This window comes from Carex rostrata, chromosome 21, assembly GCF_964058835.1.
Source record: "Carex rostrata chromosome 21, lpCarRost1.2, whole genome shotgun sequence".
Classification (NCBI taxonomy): Eukaryota; Viridiplantae; Streptophyta; class Magnoliopsida; order Poales; family Cyperaceae; genus Carex; species Carex rostrata.
The window spans coordinates 6,530,001-6,551,778 of NC_135938.1; the positions used below are offsets into that span (position 1 = coordinate 6,530,001).

At 36.6% G+C, this 21,778-nt stretch overlaps 2 protein-coding genes across 2 annotated transcripts; one reads left to right on the plus strand and one right to left on the minus strand.

The window, feature by feature from the left end:
* The first annotated feature begins 3,154 nt into the window (after nt 1-3,154).
* On the plus strand, nt 3,155-4,375 carry LOC144573537 (ARM repeat superfamily protein). The gene is made up of 2 exons (XM_078323322.1): nt 3,155-4,298; nt 4,338-4,375. The coding sequence occupies exon 1, from the start codon at nt 3,251-3,253 to the stop codon at nt 4,283-4,285; it is 1,035 nt and encodes a 344-aa protein (XP_078179448.1). The 5' UTR covers nt 3,155-3,250; the 3' UTR covers nt 4,286-4,298; nt 4,338-4,375.
* Nucleotides 4,376-19,573: 15,198 nt separating this feature from the next.
* LOC144573134 (uncharacterized) lies at nt 19,574-21,551 on the minus strand. The gene is made up of 2 exons (XM_078322828.1): nt 20,820-21,551; nt 19,574-20,057 (listed from the first exon to the last, which is right to left on the minus strand). Exons 1-2 carry the CDS (start codon nt 21,408-21,410, stop codon nt 19,815-19,817), a joined length of 834 nt encoding a protein of 277 aa, XP_078178954.1. The 5' UTR covers nt 21,411-21,551; the 3' UTR covers nt 19,574-19,814.
* Nucleotides 21,552-21,778: the final 227 nt, after the last annotated feature.

A 21,778-nucleotide genomic window follows, 5' to 3' on the forward strand; every position in this document is an offset into this window, starting at 1 on the left:
TTTTACATTTTTTTTAAATTTTTTTACTATTTTTTTAGATATTTAGAAAATCACTTGATCTGAAAATTCTGGACCATCCAAAAACAGTGATTTTCAATCAATTTAAAAAAATAGTAAAAAAATTTCAAAAAATATAAAATTTGGTCTCCAAACACATATTAATATGGAGAACAAGATGAACGGTTCGGATCGACCGTTAGGATTTGAAAACTCGAATATAGAGCCGTAACACGGTGCCAAATCGTAATATGCATAGTACCATAGACTCACTCTATTTATTATTTGTTCATCCGTACGTAGACCTAGTCAAATAATTTTTTTTTTCCTAAAGCGCCACCCAAATCAAGGAAAATTCTTGTCTATGATTTATTTATTTATTTATTTATTTATTTATTTATCCGTACGTACTTGTTTGATCACACATGTTAATCCCCTAATTGACCAAATCTTATTTCATTTCAAAATTTTTTTATTTGAGTCTTTCTCGTTCTAAATTTTAAATGCTTCTTTTTTTGGAATTCAGAGGACTTGGAATTCAGTTTCAACCAATAAAGTATTATTCAAAACATGTCTAATACAAGTGGTTAACACATTATTTAATGTATGAAATGTTATATCATTGAATATGATTGAATGATTCTTTAACTCTCATAGTAAAATTTAAACAAATTAGGTAAAGAATAATTCGCTGATTCATTTTGTCTCTTGGAAAGCAAACAATGCTGTTGGACAGTCCAAATATTTAAAATCAATATTTTTTTCTCTTATTAAAAAGGAACAGTTTTTTTTTTTTAAATATAGCTAAAAATTTATTTATATATGATCATTATATCACAGAACCTAGCTTATATATATAATATTTGTGTTAATTCAACTTCAAAAACTTTAGAGAGCTATAACTCCATAATATTCCTGAAGATTTTCCTTGGTTTTTTTATTAGAAGTAAAATTTGGACCATGACTTGGAAACTAAAAGGGAAATCTATGAATAAAATCAATGAATACAAGTCAAAATTTAGAATCTTGGTCAATAACTTGTGCTGGAGTAATTGACAGGTCCTTATCTTCTCTTGCTCTTTCCTTAAATGTGCGGAAGGTGACCTGAATTAAGACAGTTCTAATTATCTCTTAATCATTTCTTAAATAACACTGTCTTCTATCATAATTAATTATGTAATTTTGTTTTTTTTTTCTGTAAATATTATATGTTTACAACTGTTACAATCAGGGTAGAGCCACTTGTTAAGGTTTGACTCAAAAAAATTCAAAAATATACTTCCATTTCTATAAAATAAATAAAAATAAAAAATATATATTATTTTTTTTTCGAAATTATCAAATTATGTCTAATCTTAGTTTTTTATCCAAAATATAATATCTTCTATGTTTTTAAATATAAAAATATATTTACTATGAATAATAATTATAAAAGGATGAGAGTTCGAATAACTCGTGTCTTTTATGTCTTCGCATTATTTATCTCCATTTTCAAAGATTTTGTTCATAAACAGTGATTTTGTACCTATCTAAATAAATAATAAAATATTTTTTAAAAATATATAAATTTGACCCCCCCCCCCCCCCCCAATACATTTATCACGCTAATTAGTTCTTGTCGACTTTGAAAATAAAGATAAATAATATAAAACACAATGAGAAATGAGATATAAAAAACATGAAATATTTGAATTGTCATCTTCTCAAAGTATATCACATTTATCATATTAAAAATTTATACTCCTTTCCTGATTATTAAATTGTCCATCTTACTAAAAAAATTAGACTCCGTTCCTGATTACAACAAAAATATAAATATTCGCTAAGTTAAACATTATATGTCTTGACGGATTGGTTTGATTTCTCAAATATTCCGTTGATATATGTCGTGTTCATACCAAAACATAAAAGTCAAGACCAAAGGGAGACAATTTATCGTGAAAGCATCAGTAATCAATTCATTTGGGATTAAAGTATGATGTAAATTTTCTTACCTAACACAGGAAAATTCCTTTGCGGTTCCTTAATCGCATTAAAATCGCTCAACTTATAGGCAACGCATTATTTCAGCGTTGCTGCTGATTCGTAACGTGTCAAGTCCAGCGCTGGATAAGAGTTCATGTTTGCTCTTTGATCCTTCACACGGTTTCCTTCTGCTTATTAGATCCGGATATTTGTGTTCTCTCCATTTGTCCAAAGAATGGAAACAATAGTGACGTGGCAATACCAATGTAACTGGAATTATTTTGATGTCGACGATGTTTCTTAATATCAATTTAAAAATTAAATATAGGGTGTGTTTGGTTAATGGATAACTTAGTTCATACATCATATGATGAGAATTTTATTTAACAAGTTAATAAAAAGAATCGAGAAAATTTTATAATTTGATCTCTTATAATTTGTTTCTTCTTAGGCTATGTTTGATTGCAATATTAGAATATCTAGAGTAGCAAAATTAGTATTTGGCTTATTATAATAACTTGTTTCAACTGTTTGTGAGAATAGCTTGTTATAATAAGATAAACAAATTTGATTCCCTATTCTAATCTAACCAAATACTAGAATAACTTGTTCTAAAAAATAGCCTATATTATCATTACAACCAAATATACCTTTAAAGGCTATAGTCCACAAAATTATCTATGCCACATTATTAACATCCTTATTTATCTAAAACTACATATTTTCCCATGTTCACTCTTCTTATTTAAGATATAATATAAGGAGATTTTCAATATAAATTATGCTTATGGCAGTTGTACGTATATTATTGTAATACATATGTCGTGTCGTGTCGTGTCGTGTTGTGTCTAAGTCTCTAAAGAATAATGAATTATAAATTTAAATTAAAATATTATGTTAATTTCATCTTATTTTTATATTATTTAAAATTATTTAATAGCTTACTTGCTCAACGAAAATTGTTAAATTAGTACCTAATAATCGCCAAATACTAAAAAAAAATACATTTGTTTCATTTGTAGGTTACACTGTACAGTAACAGTGTTCACTGTTACAAGTCAACCACCTATTTTCTCTGTCCATTTCTAAAACCAAATTGAGATGACCTTAACTGCCTCATCAATTGGCCAACAAAACAAAATTTTAATTCTCTTTCTTGAATCGTTGAAAAGAACTCAACAACAACTATCTCACACGAGGCACCATCATTTCGGTTTCCGTCTTTTCCTCACAAGATAGATCTTCTCCGAATCAATCGAACTTTTTGGTTAAAATCCCTACTGGATCAATGGAGGTGAAGCTCCGGACGGTGCAGCTCCTCGTGCGGCGTCTTTCTACGGCCTCTGACGAGCCCTCCATTTCAGCAGCCGTGGCCGAAACCCGTCTTTTGTCAAAACATGATCCTGAAGTCCGCCTCCCCCTTGCCGAAGAAGGTGTCATTCCATTGCTATCGGCACATCTATGTGCCGGCTCCACCGCCAGTTCATCGGTCCAAGAAGATGCTGCAGCTTCTCTCCTCAATTTATCAATTGCCGCTCGAGAATTACTGATGTCAACCCCTGGTCTTATTGATGCGCTTGGCAACGCTTTGGAACTACCAAACACTGCCGCACAACATGCCGCCGCGACTTTGTACAGCTTGTTGTGTGTCGAGTCATATCGTCCAATCATCGGCTCAAAACGGCCGATTCTTAGTTCTCTGATCTCTCTTCTTCGAGCCCCAGTGTCTACTCGAGCAAGGAAAGATGCACTGAAGGCAGTTTTCGGTGTCGCGTTATATCCACTCAACCGACCTACTTTGGTTGAATTAGGCGTGGTGACGGCTCTCTTTTCGCTAATAGTGAAGGATGGCCGTGATGGCATAGTGGAGGATGTGACGGCGGTGATAGCACAGGTGGCGGGATGCGGTGAAAGTGTGAATGCATTTCGTAAGGTTGCCGGGGTTAGGGTTTTGGTTGATCTGATTGATCCACTAATGGGAACAAGCGAAAGATCGAGAGAGAATGCAGCGGCCGCTCTGCTTAATCTGGTAACAGCAGGTGGGGAGAGAGCAGCAGGGGATTTGAGGGAAATAGGCGGAGGGGAAGAGATGGTGGCGGAGATGGCACGAGATGGTAAGGTGAGTGCACGAGGCAAGGCGAAGGCCGAGGCACTTGTTAAGGCATTGGAGAGCATGAGAAGCGTAAATCGACATGATTATTGGATGGGGGTAAGTAACATTAGTTTCGATTCCGATGACGATGATCACCGGCCATCGCCGCCTACCTCGGCGCCTTCAATTTCAAATACACATAGTTCTTCAGGTAGTCGTATTTGGAGTTAAGGAGAAAACTGCTGTTTTTTTTTTTTTTTGTGCGCGTGTTAAGAAATTTAAGTTGCAATTAGTTGTTTTGAAGGTGTTTTTAGCAAAAAGTAGGTACTAATTCAACTGTCTGCAGTGGTATTGCAATTAATTGCAAATTGATAGATTCGTTGCTTGTAGGCAGATAAGATTGTTAGCTGTTCTTTTCTTTTGTACAGAAAAGTGGGTGAGAAAATGTGCGTTGCAATTAATTAGTTGTATATGCCATTTGCATATAAATTTGCTTAATTCGGAGAACTCTGGTATCTTGCCAGAAAACTTCACAGTAGTTGCAATTTTTTTTTTCAATCACCAATTGTAGATTTGTAGGTCATCGCAACTTTTTATTAACAATTCAAAAAATTGAACAGCTGCTGTGTCAGCCTAAGGGCGTGTTGGATGTCATGGGATTATGAAATGGAAGAGAATGAGAATAGGAATTCACTTTTAAAAAAGTGAAAACCTACGGGTACAGAATACACGGAATTAATTATGAGAATATGAGAAAATGAGTCTTCGTTTGTATCATGAGATTAATTATGGAAAATCTTTATTTATTTTAAAATATGTATATTTATTTGTTTTAGTTTAGTTATAAATATTTTTTTATTTAATTATTGTTTTTGAATAGTATAGTGTTCTGTTTGTATTGATTTTAACTAATTAAGTTAAAGTTAGCTTAATATAAAAATGTAATTAAATATAAAATTACAATGTAAAAAAATTGTCGTGCCACCATTTATTTATTTAGACCAATAATATATTGTAAATTTAATATTTTAATGGGTTGTAAATTGTAATATTTGGTAAACATGTTTTTTTAATTATATTAATGAAATTAAATAAAATTGATTAAATAATAATATTAAAAATATTAACCATTTCTAACTACATATTTATATTTAATGATACTGAAAAAATAGAAGTTTCTAATATTATCTTTAAATCTGATTTGTTATTAATTACTAGATTAATTAATATGATTTATAATTTTTATCAGAAAAATAAGAATAAAATAATTGGTAATTATTTAGTAATTGAGCTTCATTGTAAATAAAATAAATTTAGGACTATCAACAAATAAATTTTTAATGTCTTTGATGAAAATTTGTCAATAAATAAAAAAAATATATAAATCTCGCATCATGATTACTTCATGTATTTTATAACCATATAATTTATTAATTATTATAGTGAAAAAACTGAAAGTCTAACTAAACTAAAACAAAAATTAAAAGAAAATTCCAAATGTGAATTTTGATTAGTCCCACAATAGAAATTAAACAAAGAGGGAGTTGTTAGAGAAAACATTAAAAAATACAAATCCATCCATGTGGAGGGATAGAGGGAAGAGAGAGAGAGAGTGGTGGAAACAAATTAATTCACTCCTACCTAATTTTAGTTTTCCTTTGCTTTTGACCCGTTGGGGACGTTTTTGGGGAGAAAATATGAGAACCCATTGGAATTATTTTGGCATTCCAAACGGTGTTTGGGAAATAAAATGAGAATTGTCCAAAACCCTGTTAAATCCCATAGGAACAAGTCCTGCCGAACACGCTCTAAGTCTTTCCTTTTCATTTAAGTGCATTTTCTCTAGTTTTTTAGTTTTATTTGGTTGAAGATAGGAATTACATGATCCCAATGGTTGTTTTCCGGTGCTTTGGGTTAGAATAGGGGTCTAATCGGAACCCATCGTTTCCTTTAAAAGTAAAATGGAATTGACATTTTTTTCAAATCTGGCGATCAGAACGCACCTAGCGAGGAAAGTTCACTTCATTCAGCGCGATTTGGATAGAAAATTTGGCTCCAACGAAATCTCGTGAAAATTGGTCGGATTCGGCGAGAGTTCATTTGGAGCAAGTTTGGCGGGAGGTTGCTTTACTAAATTACCCTTCCACTGCTTAACACCGACCTCTCCTCTTCTCCTCTTCTGATGACCTGCCCTCCTCTCCCAATCAACCCAACGTCCTAAGCAACTCCAATCAGTTTAGAAGCAAAGGAAGAAGAAGAGGAAAGGAGCATTACTAAGCCTCTTCCTATCTGCCCCATCACCCAACTCCAATCATTTAATTCTTCCTTGTTTGATTGTAGTTCAATTTGGATTTAGCAATACAAGAGTTGGTTTCGGGTGGTTAAAATCTGTCGATTAGGTTCTAAAGAAAAATCAAGAACTCAATTGGATAAGTACCCTGATTCACCAGAAAATTTTCCAATTTAAAATTAGTACGGGTAGAGATATTTTTGCTTTTATATCAATACAAACTGGGTATGGTTGCAATTCTTGTTTTACTACGTGGATAGTATGAATGTAACATAGCTGTAGTGCTAACTTTGTACTTTCTCTTAAAAGCTACACTATTCAATGCACATCTTCTATTGAATTTCCATTTCTCTTAGTACCAGATTCATATTGTACCAAAAATCAGACTTGTATAGCGTTTAATTGAACTCTTGAGTTGTCTGGTACAGTATATCATATCTGTACCATATTCATACTGGTACTGCCCTTAACTATTGGTACAACTTCTCTGAAAAAAACAGAATGGTATAGAAACAATGACAAATTTGATGGGGGGGTTTCTGTAAAATTAGAAGTAGTTTGCTCCAGCCATGTTGTCAGCTTCAATGGGTTTCTCTGGTACTGCCGTAAAAAGCATACATAGAGCTGGTATTAGATTTGTTAATTTTGGTTGTTATTTTTTTTGTAACCATTGTAGACTTTTGACCTGTCAAATCGAAAATTGAGTAATCCGTACATCAAGTGAAGCAATATGTATTTACTGGTACCGGAGATGCAATTAGAAGTTGGGATAGGAATGGTTAGCGAATGTATTTACTGGTACTGAGTGAAGAAATTAGTTCTTAAGTGTCACTTTGTTTTTTTTTTAATCTTTTTTAATTATATAGCTTAAGGGTACAAAAGTCATTTTTATTCAAATGAAATCATTTCTCTTTTATCATGTGTACATTACAATCAATAAATAGAAAAGAATTCAATTATTTTCTATTTTTATTCCGATCAACAAAATTCAATTAGAAATCATCTCTATTGAACTCTATTGAATTGAAATCAATTGAACTCTAACACCCTCATGGTTCCGATCATACCCTAGACTTGCATGGTCAAAGGGAAATGCTACTGGTAAGAGTACAATGTAATTCCTGTAAGATGTTTTTTTATTGTTAATGCAATCCTGGCAGCCACTGCCCGGCTTTCCAAAAAAAAATTCAAAAAATTGAATTTACTTTCCACATCAACCATTTAACATTTTTCTTTAAATCAATTAAAAAAATTTATAATTCTTATATTTTTGCTGACGTAATAAAAAGGATTAACTTTCAGTATAAATAATTTTGCAATTGGTATATTGCATCGCCGAAATTAGTATTTGAAAAGTATGATGTGACAGTTTCAGATAAATTGTTAATTTAGTAAAATTGTGAAATTATTAAGTATCACATCATCATTTATAATTGAAATTCATAACTTTATCTTTCTAATATATACGGAAATCTCAAACTTAGAAATTTGAATCAGAAATCTAGAAATCCCGAATTAAAATTTTAGAAATATAAAATTCAGAAGTTAGAAAATCAAAATTTTAAAAATTCTACATTTTAGAATTGTGGGTACTGTATACCAAATCCTAGATTTCGAATATTTAATTCCCTGTACTAAATATATTGCTAAAGTCGGAGCAATGAAACTCTGAATTTTGAAATGTGATTAAAAATTTAATATTTTGAAGATTTTCATACGAAATTCGAAATAATGAGCTTCAAATAAGAATGTTGAACAGTGGTATTTTCGAATTCCAAGACCGATTTTTTTTAAGCAAATAGAAAAATTAAAATAAAAAATAGAACAATTTAGAATTCCCAAAATTGGAGTTTCTATTGCAGAATTAACAAATTCGATATTAATAATAAGACTAAAACAATCAATGTTTTTCTATCAGGAAGTTTAAAATTCCCCTAAAAGAATCTTGATTCAAAATTATAATACGACAATTATTTTATCAGTTTATTGAGAGTGAGGTACACACGGACAATGTGATCTTTTTTTTTTTTGAAAAGGAACCAGGCAGTGGCTGCCAGGTCAGTTTATATTAGCAAATCATGGGAGAGGGTACAGGTTTTACATCACAGCAATCAATCCGCATCCAATATCTAGCCCCTTGACAAACCATCTTAACCAGAAAAGATAAAGCCTGCTAAACCCCCCAGATTACTAAAAAACAAGGAAGACTCATTACACAATTCTCCTAATTGAACAACATTTCTCCCAGAGTGTCGCTTGCCTCACAATCCAATCCACGACGCAGTCCGTTGGATCCTTTCTGTCCTCAAACAGAAAAGAGTTCCTTTGCCTCCAGATTGACCAACAAACCGATGTAAACAAACATTCCCATTTCTTTTTCAGCACTAAACTTCTCGTAAAAATTCGAGAGGACCTACGCCAAATCTGTTCAACAGAACCCCCTCGTGCCAGTATACTAAAGTTGACCAGTTGCTCAACTTTGGACCAAATAGTAAGACTGTGTTGGCAATGAAAGAAAAGGTGTGTTGCCGATTCCAACTCACCTGAATTGCAAAGGGGGCAAGTAGTATCCGTCAGAGTGAACTGTCTGCGCAGTAGAACTTCTCTCGTTAATAGCTTGTCCTTTAACAGCAGGAACACAAAAATTCGTACTGATGGAGGAACGCCATATCTCCAAATCCTGCTGAATTCCCATTTAATCCGGCCTGCTGTTACCAGTACCTGATATACCGATTTAGCAGAGTAATCCCCAGATGCTGACCACTTCCATCTTAACTCATCCGATTGACCATCAGCAAAGGAAACAGTGAGGGGGAACCTATGAAGGGCCTTATGCAGAGAGCATGCATGATCAATGCATCTACTGCCTATTGAAGCTATTGGGTGCTCCCCCCAAGCATCATACCAATACGAGATCCTTTTGCCATCGCCAATGATCCAGATAGTTGACCAATTGAAAAGGTGCTTGATGCTGATCAAATCTCCCCAAAAGAAAGAGCCTTGTTTAGACCATAATGCTGGGCCTAGAACGAAACTACCTTGCCAACTAATTTTGGTGATCATCAAGGTCCACATTGATTGCGGTTCATTATACCCCTTCCACCACCATCTTAACAACAGAGATAGGTTCCTGAGATGTAGGTCTGAAATGCCGAGCCCTCCCCATTTCTTCGGTAAACAAGCAAGTTCCCAGTTGCATAGAGAGATTCCCCTATTCTGACTATTAGATTTCCCCCACAAAAAGCTTCTTCTAGCTCTATCAATTCTGCTTAACACCCACTTCGGCATCTTGAAGCAAATCATATAGTAGACAGGAACAGAAGAGAGAACTGTCTGTACCAGTTCCAATCTGCCTCCTCTGGAGAGCATTTTGGATTGCCAACCTGTTAACCTTTTTTCGATCCTTTCAATGAGAGGTACAAATAGTTGCTTGTTTGGCCTTTTGAGTGTCAATGGCATGCCCAGGTACGTCACCGGGAAGGTAGATTGCTTACACCCCATCACTGCTTTGATCCATGGGTGGTCAGCTGCCGCCACATTCAGAGGTATGAAAATACTCTTAGAGTAATTAACCTTCAAACCAGAAACTGATGTGAACAATCTTAGCGCGAGCTTGAAAGAGATTAGGGTGTCAATATCCGCCCGAGCTACAATCGCTGTATCATCAGCATACTGCATCGCTACAATAGCTTCATCAATTTTCTTTGAAAGGGGCAGCTGCAGTACTGAGTTGGCTACCTGAACCATTTGTTGGAACACATCCACCGCCACATTAAAGAGCATAGGCGAAAGGGGATCGCCTTGACGGAGGCCACGTTTGTGAAAGAAAGGATGTGACTCTTGGCCATTAATGCAAACCTTAGATGAGGATGAGGACCATAAGGTCTGAATCCAACCAATCCAACGATCTGGGAACCGTCTAGCTTGCATCACACGGATCAGAAAATCCCAATCAACAGAGTCGAAGGCTTTCTGAAAGTCTATTTTCGCGAAGACAGCTGGCTTCCCTGAGTGTGAGATGTGGTGTAGCAATTCCCGTGTGGTGACGAAGTTCTCAGCAATCTGTCTTCCATGCACAAAAGCTGTTTGATTGGGGGATATTAGGTCAGGTAACAGCTTGCGCAGCCGATTAGACAGTATTTTGGAGATCAACTTTGGAATGAGATTGAGAACACTGATAGGCCTGAAATCAGATGTACAACTCGGAGTATCTATCTTGGGGATCATAATGATGTTTGCTTGATTATATAGCCGAAGGTCCAGCCGGCCATGATAGAAGGCAAGCAAAATCTGAAAGATTTCAGCCCCAATTTCAGACCAATAGACCTTGAGAAACTCGTTCGGGAGCCCATCAGGACCCGATGATTTGTTGTTTGCCAATTGCTTGACTGCTAGTTCCACCTCTTGCATAGTGAAGATGGATCCTAGATGTTCAAGGCATGGGTTAATGGGGTACAGAGTTTCTGGGCAGAAAGGCAGTACTGATTCCTTAGTGCCCAGTAAACATCGCATTGCTTCAGTGAATTCTCGCAAGATTTCCTGCGGATCAGTGATAGGGCCAACATTCCCTTCCAATTGCAATACTAGATTCCTTCTCAAGCGGGATGAGGCGAAAGCATGAAAAAATTTGCTATTGCGATCGCCATTAGTTAACCAATTGCATCTTGCCCGCTGTTTCCACTTCAATTCTATGTTATTAGCCAATTGAAAAGCACGCTCCTTGATTTTGAGCCTCAATTTGAACTCATGACTAAATAGTACCCTCTTCTCCTCAATTTCGTCAAAAAATCTGACTGCCCTTTTGCACAAGTCCAACTGCTTCTCCATTTTTCCAAAAGATTCACTCTGCCAAAGCAGAAGAGCCTTCTGGAGAGTGTTTATCTTATCATGGAAGGAGGCGATTGATCCCCCGTTGATGTCGGGCTGTTCTTCCCAGAGCCGCTGCACCATGACTCTTGGAATTTGGTATCTGAACCAAAAAAGCTCCATTCTGGACTTCTTCCTTTGCTGTTGGATACTCTTACAGGTGAGCATTAATGGAGTGTGGTCAGAGACCAGAATTTCCAAGGCCTCTAGGCTGATGATGGGATATCGGGTTATCCATTCCGTTGAGACGAAGACCCGATCGAGTTTTGAGAAGGACGGACTTGGTCTTTTACTGGACTAGGTGAAGTATCGGTTCTGGATTTGGATATCATTAATACCCGAATCCGAGATGAACCGGTTGAAGATTTCCATCAATCTGAAGCTGTGGTTGCCGCTTGACCTATCCACTAGCCAACGGGTCAAATTAAAGTCCCCTGCTAATAGCCAAGGATTGCGATTCAGTTCGGCACAAAGGTAAAGCTCCTGTACAAAGGCCTCTTTTAGGCTATCTGCAGTTGGGCCGTAGGCGTTGGTTACACAGAAATCCTGTCCACTACCAATATGCCTAAGCTGCACAGACACAGTGTGTTTAGTAGACCATGAGGATAATAGTTGGAATGAATGTCTCCAAGCTATTAGCATGCCCCCTGCCGAATTAATGGCTAAATTAAACACCACCTCAGTGCTAAAAAAAGATGGTAAAAAACGCACGACATAAGAAAAGTCAATTCTATTGCACTTTGTTTCTTGAAAGACGACCACATCACATCTGGAATTTTTAATTACATTCCGAACCACGTTGCATTTTTCATCACCACCCAAGCCACGTACATTCCAAGATAATAATTTAAATTTTTTTTGATAACATTAAAAAACTAGACAATACGGCAACAACACTTCCGAGTTTCCCAGATCACTCTATTCCTTCATCTGACATTAAGTCCTCATCAGACTCAAAGTCCAGCACTGGCCCCTCTTGATTTTGGGTTAAATCTACTCCCTGGGACTCAATCCTTTGGAGATTATCATCATAGAGGGCCTGTGAGATGTCCAGAGCTTGAAGGCCGCAACCCTTCCCCAGTTCGGAGCACAAGTCGTATTGAACGGCCACCTCAAAAAAACCACTGGAGTTCAGATTAATTTCGGCCCTATTAGGGTTTTCCTTCTGCTTTGGATGTTTGGTCCGAGTGGTGTGTTTAAATGAGGCCTGCTTCGGGGGTAAATGCAAATTAACCACACGACCCATCCTAGGCTGCGCAACAGGCCTGTTGGGGGCCTTTTTGGGCTTGGATTGATGTGGCATTGGTTTGGATGAGCTCGGCTTGTCTCGGATTAGGGCCTCACTTGAAGCGACAGGTGTGAAATGCTTGCAAGCCTCCATTTTGTCTTTATTCTTCTTGAGTGTCCTGGCGACAGGCTGCGCTCTCGAATCCCGAGGTTGATCCTGACCGCCTGCATTCTCTGACGTCCTTGCATTCAGGGCCCCTGCAGATTCCAACTTCTTTGGACTAGAACGTCTAAGAATTTGAATTTGCGGTGGGATCTTCTGTGGCATTGGCATTGGTGAAACACTCGGCTGAGGTTGAGGAATGGGAGAATCTAGACCCGCTTCATGAGACAGAGGGTTTGTGGCGATCTGTGTGTCACTGCTTGAGGCACCATCCTGACGGGTCATCTGACCCGCATCATATATTAGTGGAACCTTCACAGTAGTGATTTTCGGCAAATTGACCACCTCTTCGACCTGAGCAATGGTGATTTCCCGACGAGCCGAGGAGTCAGTGAGGATACACAGGACATCCTCCAGCAACGAGGCTGGGTCCAGATCCTTACATAAATCCCAGAGAACCTTTCGTGACACTGGGATAAGCTCTCTTTCATCGCCAACCGGTATAACCCGGCGAGCAGGCTTAGAGAATTTAGGTTGATGCTTGGGAAGATCAGCGGCCGAGTAGAGAGGTGAGCGAAGCCAGTTCTTGGTATGAACCGTAAGGATAGAAGCACAGCCCCCAGCGTTTAGTTCAAGCTCGATGGGTACCCGCTCCAACCGGTCAACAGCCATCGCTACGGTGTACTGAGAGAGGATAGGAACTTCATTTTCAGGTTGAGGTACAGAGGCAAGGAATGTGCCAAAAGTAGACACGGCTCTAGCAATTATAGCCTCTTTATGAAGGTGTGGTAGAACTCCATCCAGGGTCAGTAGCACCTTAAACTCCGGTAGCGCCAAGGTAGCTCCGTCCAATGGTGACCATGGTTGAAAAGAGAAACCAGCGTCCCATAAGGACAAGGAGGTGGCATTGATGAACGTTTCAATGGCCAGTCCAGGGGGTAGAGTGATGAGAAATCTTCCCAATGACAGAATGGCAATGGAGATTTCATGGATTTGTACTAGATGTGTCCTTGTAACGAAGCCAGCCACATCATCAAGCTAGAAATTAAGCTCTTTGCCATGAGTGTCAAAGACGACGCTGTTGCCAAGTCTTGCTAATTCAGTGGCAAACTCTAGGTCTTTGTCAATGAAAGATGAAAGTCTCTTTGGTCTGTTGCTTGGCATTGTTGGTGCCGCTAAGGGGCAGGGTTTCAGTAGCAGATCATCCACCGGCTTGGCTTGCCTTGTTTCATTATGCGTCTTGTTGCTCCAGTAAGGAAGTGCGGCTGGGTTGAGAGTTTTCGCAGAACAACGGTTACCAACATGACCTTCACCCCAGCACTTGCCACAGCGCATCGGGTTGCGGCAGGATGCTTGGTTGTGACCGGTTCGACAGCAACGGAAGCACCGGCCTCGCCATTCAGTGAACTGGGATGAAGGAGGGAAGCGCAACTTGGTGGGGCTATGGGGGGAGAAGTAGAAGGTGGCCTGAGACTGAGTGGGGGTGGGGGGAGGGGAGGTGTTTGCCTTTAATGGAGCTTTGTAGGTGAGAGAAGGCCTTGTGGGCAGCTTTAAGGTGGAAGAGGGGTTGGAGGAGTGGGAGGCTGTTATGTGGGAATATAAAGGCCTATAGGGGTGGTAGGGTTTCACCTTAGAAGTAGCCGCCTGAAGGGTTGAGTTGTAGGGTTTTCGCCTGGACACCATTTGCCATTCGCCTAAGCCATCGCCTTGCTCCATCAGCCTTTTCCTTTTAGGTTTGCAATTGGTGCTCTCTCCTACGTGGTTTACAACTCAAAGAAGAAGACACGGACAATGTGATCAGAGTGAGGCTATGTTACTAGGAATTGGTCCGCGTTATAGATTTAATTTTTTGATTTTAAAGTCCTATCGATTGATCTGAATCATTAAATTAAATATGATTTCTTTCATTCATGTATATGCAAACTAAATTTTTTATTTTTTTTTAATATTTTATCCATCTATTTAGATGGGTAGAATATCACTTGATCTGACCATCCAAAAACTGATTTTCTACCAATCTAAAAGAATAGTAAAGAAATTCTAAAAAATATAAAATTTAGTTTATAATTACAAATTCATATGAAGACCATGTTCAACGACTCAGATTGACCATTAGAATTTTAAAAATAAAATTATTAATTTGTAGTATGAACAAATCTGCACTATACATAGTACCATAGCCTCACTCATGTGATTACGTTTAATATTATATTTTTTGTAATTTCTCATATTTTGGATAATTTCTATTTCTTCTTCCTTTGCTAAATTTAAATTCAAAAAAAAAAAAAACACATAACTGATGTTTGATCACGATACGTATGGTTATGACGTGACCATTCGAATGAGTGACTATTTTTTGCAATGTTAATCACAGTATGAAACAATATGTAAAAAATTAACTTATTTACATAACATGACACGATACATGACTCAAATCGCAACCCAACCAGTTATGACATTACATGGTTCGGAACAACATTTTAACGACCACATTGTGGAACTTTTTTTGAATAAAAATATGGATCATGGCACGTTCTATTAAAAGGTAAAGTTACATGAGTCCAGTAACTTACTGGTAAAAACATAAACACGCGCTCAAAACAATTGAACAAAAAATAAAGATGCAGTAAGAAAATAAGAAGAAAGAAATGAGATGCTTGATTGTGAGAAGTTAATTAAGTGTATCTGAGTTGCTGCAAAACATGTTTACCAGTTCCGCCTGACATTTTGTTGATTCTCTGAATATCTTATATCCTTGCGCACCTCTCTTCACAACAAGAACTGCGATACAAGCATGATGCTTCTCTCCTGTTTCGTTTTTCCCATTGTGATTATACCCTCTGTCGGTATCTGCATAGTGTGTACCAGTGTACTTTCATCTGACATAGGATGCATGGTTGTTGTTGTGTCTGCCTCCTTTGCCCTTTGACCACATTGTGTAATTTCTCTTTATTTTTATTATTTTCTGTATTTGTTTTGAACACGAAAGGTGGACCGATCAGACGGCCAGCCACCTGAAATGTTTCAAAAGTTCTTATTTTATATTGTTGACAAAAAAATTGGGAGAGTTGACTATGTCAATTTTGACTATTTTAAGTAAAAAAATCACGTGGGAGTGGGACCGAGTGACCGACTAGCCACAATCAAATTATGTAGGTTTTGACTATCCACTAAAACCCAGAAGCAAAATAATTGTCAAATTGTATTTGCTCGTAAAATGAAATAAAGTATTTTACTAATTCTGTGATCGGAATGGACTTTTGGAAGGCACGGCCTAATGAGAAAACGACTTTAAAATATTGAAGTTGGATCATTAAAAATTGACATTTCCACGCAATTGTTTGGGCTGAACTGGAATTCAATTTTGTCCTCTTTTCTCAAATTGTTCTTCGTGGAGAAAAAAAAGATGTGTGCATGTTTGTGTGAATTGAGATCTTGAGCGAAGAAAAAACAGTAGCGGTTAGACACCAACATCATTCATTTTTCATCTTTTACGCCACCTCTCTTTTTTTTTCTTTTTTTTTTGTACCTCTTTCTTAAATTCTGATTTCTAACTTTTTCGGATTTTTGTAAGATAAGTTGTCAAATCAAATCAATTTCACTAACGTAGAACGCCAATTTTGAACTGATTTTTTTTTTAAAATAATGTTTATAATAAAAAAGAAAGGAATAAGGGTCAAGCCCATATGATTCGTACAAAAGGGGACAAAATAAATGTCATACTCATGAAGAGTAATTCAATTTCATATAAGTTTATTGTTTATCAATCTACTTTTTAATGACATAGAAAATTCTATGAAAATTATATAGACATCGATGTACTTTTATTTTATAGAAATGACAACATCACTATATAAGTATATATATATATATATATATATATATATATATAGTAAGGCTTGGGTGCTATGGATAGCATAGAGGGCTACGGTGCTACGGCTCAATATTCTAGTTTTCAAAATCCTAACGGTCGATCCGAACTGTCCATCTTGTTCTCCATATTAATATATGTTTGGAGACCAAATTTTACATTTTTTGAAAAAAATTTACTATTTTTTTAGATAGGTAGAAAATCAAATATCTGAATGGTGCAGAATTTTTTAGATCAAGTGTTTTTCTACTTCGCTAAAAAATAGTAAAAAAATTTCAAAAAATATAAAATTTGGTCTCCAAACACATATTAATATGGAGAACAAGATGAACGGTTCTGATCGACTGTTAGGATTTTAAAAACTCGAATATTGAGCCGTAGCACCGTAGCCCTCTATGCTATCCATAGCACCCAAGCCTTACTCTCTCTCTCTCTCTCTCTCTCTCTCTCTCTCTCTCTATATATATATATATATATATTTCAGACAAATCTGGATCATAAGAAACAGCGATATTCAATAAATCTAAAAAAATAGTAAAAAATTTCCAAAAAATGTAAAATTTGGTCTCCAAACACATATTAATATGGAGAACAAGATGAATAGTTCGGATCGACCGTTAGGATTTTGAAAAGTCGAATATTGTCGTAGCACGGGAGGCCTCTTAGCTACCCATAGCATATTAGCCAAATCATATATATATATATATATATATATATATATATATGTAGATAGGCTAATGTGCTTTCGGTAGTATATGGGCCGAAATACACACGGTCAAAATTTAAAATTTCAAAATCCAAAAAGTCGATCTGAATCGTTCATCTTGTTCTCCATATTAATATGTGCTTGGAGACCAAATTTTACATTTTTCTGAATTTTTTTACTATTTATTAAGCCACTTTGAAAATCGGTGATCCAACGGTTTTACTGTTTTGTTAAGCCACCGTTGGATCAGCAATTTTCAAAGTGACTTAATAAATAGTAAAAAAATTCAGAAAAATGTAAAATTTGGTCTCCAATCACATATTAATATGGAGAACAAGATGAACGGTTCAGATCGACTTTTTGGATTTTGAAATTTCAAATTTTGACCGTGTGTATTTCGGCCCATATGCTACCGAAAACATATTAGCCTATCTCATATATATATATATATATATATATATATATATATATATAGAGTACGGCTAACGCGCTTCCTCTAGCATATGGACCGAAATGCTTCCGGTGGAAATTTGAAATTTCAAAATCCAAAAAGTCGATCTGAACCGTTCATCTCCTTCTCCATATTAATATCTACTTGGAGACCAAATTTTACATTTTTCTGAAATTTTTTACTATTTATTGAGCCACTTTGAAAATCGCTGATCCAACGGTGGCTTACCAAACAGTAAAAATCAGAAGCTACCGTTGGATCAGCGATTTTCAAAATGGCTTAATAAATAGTAAAAAATTTCAGAAAAATGTAAAATTTGGTCTCCAAGTAGATATTAATATGGAGAAGAAGATGAACGGTTCAGATCGACTTTTTGGATTTTGAAATTTCAAATTTCCACCGGAAGCATTTCGGCCCATATGCTAGAGGAAGCGCGTTAGCCATACTCTATATCTATATATATATATATATATTTCCCCCTTCTCTTTGGCTTGATTTAAGAAATCTCAGTTAATTCATTACTGCTGGCCCCTACCAAAACAATCTTATATAAAGAAATTATATTTATCTGGAAGTATTTATGGGTAATATAATATACTCCATTAAGCAATGAACATGGTTTTACAAAAGGACTTTACGACCAAGATCGGATCGACTTTTATCGGATTTAATAAATGTGTTGATCTGAAATTCAACTTGTATCTAATTCTGGGAGGCAATTTATACAGAACACTTCTCAATTTTTACAGCACCTTTTTTGGATGGACCATTTTACCCTTCTATTACATAACGGGGTTGACAAAGGAGTCCAGTCGCTGTGTATGAGCGTATCGTGTTTGATTTTGATTTCTTTTTGTCTTCTGTTCTCTTGCGACAGTCATCGTGTATCAAGTTGTCTAGCGGGTCATTCTGTAGAGTACTATAATTTGAATCAATTGCTGCATCTTTGCACTATAAAATATCCACAATTTTATTAATATCGAAAATATTAATTAATTTCAAATTATACCCACTGTCCAGCATTAATTAATCTAAAGTCCAAGATGATGAAAGATGGAGAAGAATTAAAATTGGAAGAGAAGTTGACTAATCTGAAGTCCAAGATTATAACAATTTATAACAGAGAAAAAATCCGAGCTGAAAAATATTGATTCGGATTATTTGTCATAGTCTTTCTAATAAATCAAATTATAGTGTATTACATCTATTTTTAAAGAAATATATTAAATATTTCTAATATTACAATACAAAATATAAATAAGTTATAACATTTTCTGTTTTGTAAAAAAAAACGGTGAGGCTTTAACCGGTTGTAGAAGTGAATGAACCGGTTAAAAACTCACCGGAAAGGTGATTCATTACCGGTAATATTTTGACTGGTTTGGTTAGTTTTGAAAATTATATCAGACAGTGGGTATAATTTGAAATTAATTAACATTTTCGATATTAATAAAATTTTCGGATATTTTATAGTGCAAAGATGCAACAATTGATTCAAATTATAGTACTCTACATAATGACCCGCTAGACAATTTGATACACGATGACTGTCGCAAGAGAACAGAAGACAACAAGAAATCAAAAATCAAACACGATACGCTCATATTGGACTCCTTTGTCAACCCCGTAAGGTAAAAGAAGGGTAAAATGGTCCATCTAAAAAAGGTGTTCTGTATAAATTGCCTCCCCTAATTCTTATAAATAAAATAGACGTTGGTTGACTGTATAGTGTATACCTATGGCAACAGTTGCATTCAACTATTTGTCAAAAATTCAATGAAATAAAAACCTCCCGTCTACTAGTCTAGAAATGCTGACATAATACATGAATAACTTCTTTTAAACCATCACAACGGCATTCTAGAAATTTTGTACATCAATTTTCAAACATGCAACCGTTATTCTCTTCATACTAGAGACTTTATAATAGAACATACAAGAAAGGTTTTGCCAGACCAAAATAATACAGTAGAGTAACTTAATTGATCTACAGAATAGGTAAGCATTCATGAGAGCTACACCATCAAGTACTTGAATCAATTGAATTCTCTTTAAACAGGAGGCAACTTAGAACCTTTGTTATGATCATATTCCAGTTTAACCAGTGAATGAATATAAACAGCAAACACCCACGAGATTCCCCCCAATCTATCATCTAATTATCGACAACCTAACCATATGTAATATCAATCGGCTGTCGCCGCTACAGCGCCATTGTCGTTGTTGTTGCCACCTGGACGGGTGACATCTGACGGCTTGATGGCTTCAGTGATGAGGGAAGTAGGACGATGTTCAATAATTTCATCAATGAGACCAAATTCCTTGGCCTCCTCAGGAGACATGAAGTTATCCCTCTCCATGGATAGTTCAAGCTTATCCAGCGGCTGTCCCGTATGCTTTTGGTAGATCCTGTTGAGCTTTTCCCTTACCTGACATAGTTCCCAATAATTCGGATTTCAGAACTTCAATTAGAGTGGACAATTTGTGACCCGATAATATAAGAGAATTATTAGAACTTCAATTAGAGTCGAGAGTTTATGATCCATTATTGTATGAGGTGGTATCTAATCAGGGACGGATTCAGTGTGCCATTCATTTTCAAAATTTATGTGCTTATACATGATTTTTCTATATAGTTTTAAAGTAAAATGCTATTGCTACTGTAAATATGACCTCCATAGTCCATACTCAACATACAAGTTTTATATGATTTACCCCCAATGTGTGTTTGACCCCCGTAGCTTAAAAGTCTGTATCAAACACCACAAGTTTTTTTTTTTTTTTTTTGAGTCGAATGCCCTTAGGCTTAACACCACAAGTTTTTGATACCACAACTTGCTACAACTCTCCTCTAACTACAAACATCAATTTGGTTCCTAATGATGTACTATATTTAACTTGAATCCAACAATCTTCTCCATTATCCATGCATCCTTTTACTAATTTCCTGTTTTGAAATAACGGTCCCATTCCCGAGATCCTTTGGATAAATCCTTTTAACTATTACTGAATTAGTTCCAGCAATATAATTCTCATGATTAACCAACCAATAAGATATGTTTTTGTTTGATTTCTGTTTATCAAGCAATTTTAAGCCAGAATTAGCACTCATGATAGCTTATTTCTGTCTTGGATGTTCCAACTACTAATTCCAGGTCAATAAAACTGCATATCAAAGAAAATTAACAAACCTTTAAGATCTCTATAGCTCGAATGTTTATGTCTGTAGCCTGCCCCTGCGCACCACCTGATGGCTGGTGAATCATAACCCGTGCATTAGGCAAACACCGTCTCTCACCTGGTGCACCAGCTGCAAGCAAAAGCGATCCCATGGAAGCAGCTTGACCAAGGCAGAGAGTAGTAACCGGGGATCTAACTAGCTGCATCGCGTCGTAGATGGCCAATCCAGATGTAACGGAGCCACCTGGGGAGTTAATGTACATGTAGATCGGCTTCGTTGGGTTCTCTGACTCCAAGAATAGAAGCTGCGCCACAATAACCGAGGACATGTCGTCGTCGACTGGACCGTTGAGGCAGATGATGCGCTCTTTCAAGAGGCGCGAGAAGATGTCATAAGATCGCTCACCTCTGTTCGTTTGTTCTACGACCATGGGAACCAGCTGGGAGTTGATGGCGCGGCCGAGGGTCAGGGATGATCTTTTGGTGGGCGATTTGGGTAAAATGAGGGAGGTTCGGGAGGGGAAGAGGAGAGACGATTTGCGAGAGGAGGCGGTGATTGCAGAGACAGCGGAGGGGGATAGATTGGTGAAGATCGCCTCCATAGATGCAGAGTTCAGAGTTTGGCTTGGAGCAAAAGATTGGCTAGGTTAGAGAAGACGGATAGAGTTGTATAAACTATAACGAGATCGGAGGAGGAGAAGCTCTATCGTGTTCAGTCGATTTACCAGTCGGGGAAACTGAGTCAAAATCCTCGGAGGTAACAAAATATTTGAGTTTAGATCTGGACCGTCCAATTGGAATCCTGCCCCATCCGGCTGGAAGTGGAATGCACGTCGCCCCTTTAATATTCGTGCCGAATCAGATCGAACGGTCTGGATCTAAACTCAGTCTGTTACCTCACGTGATAATTTACATGTGAGACCTTCCTTTTAAGCTTAATTCGATACGCCTTGTCCATGCGCAAAAACTG

Bases quoted from the DNA above. Each gene is read 5' to 3' on its own strand.
- LOC144573537 (XM_078323322.1), top strand. From the start codon at position 3,251: ATGGAGGTGAAGCTCCGGACGGTGCAGCTCCTCGTGCGGCGTCTTTCT.
- LOC144573134 (XM_078322828.1), bottom strand. From the start codon at position 21,410: ATGGAGGCGATCTTCACCAATCTATCCCCCTCCGCTGTCTCTGCAATC. The intron at 20,058-20,819 runs GTTTGTTAATTT...GAACTATGTCAG, and splicing joins GAGCTATAGAGATCTTAAAG to GTAAGGGAAAAGCTCAACAG.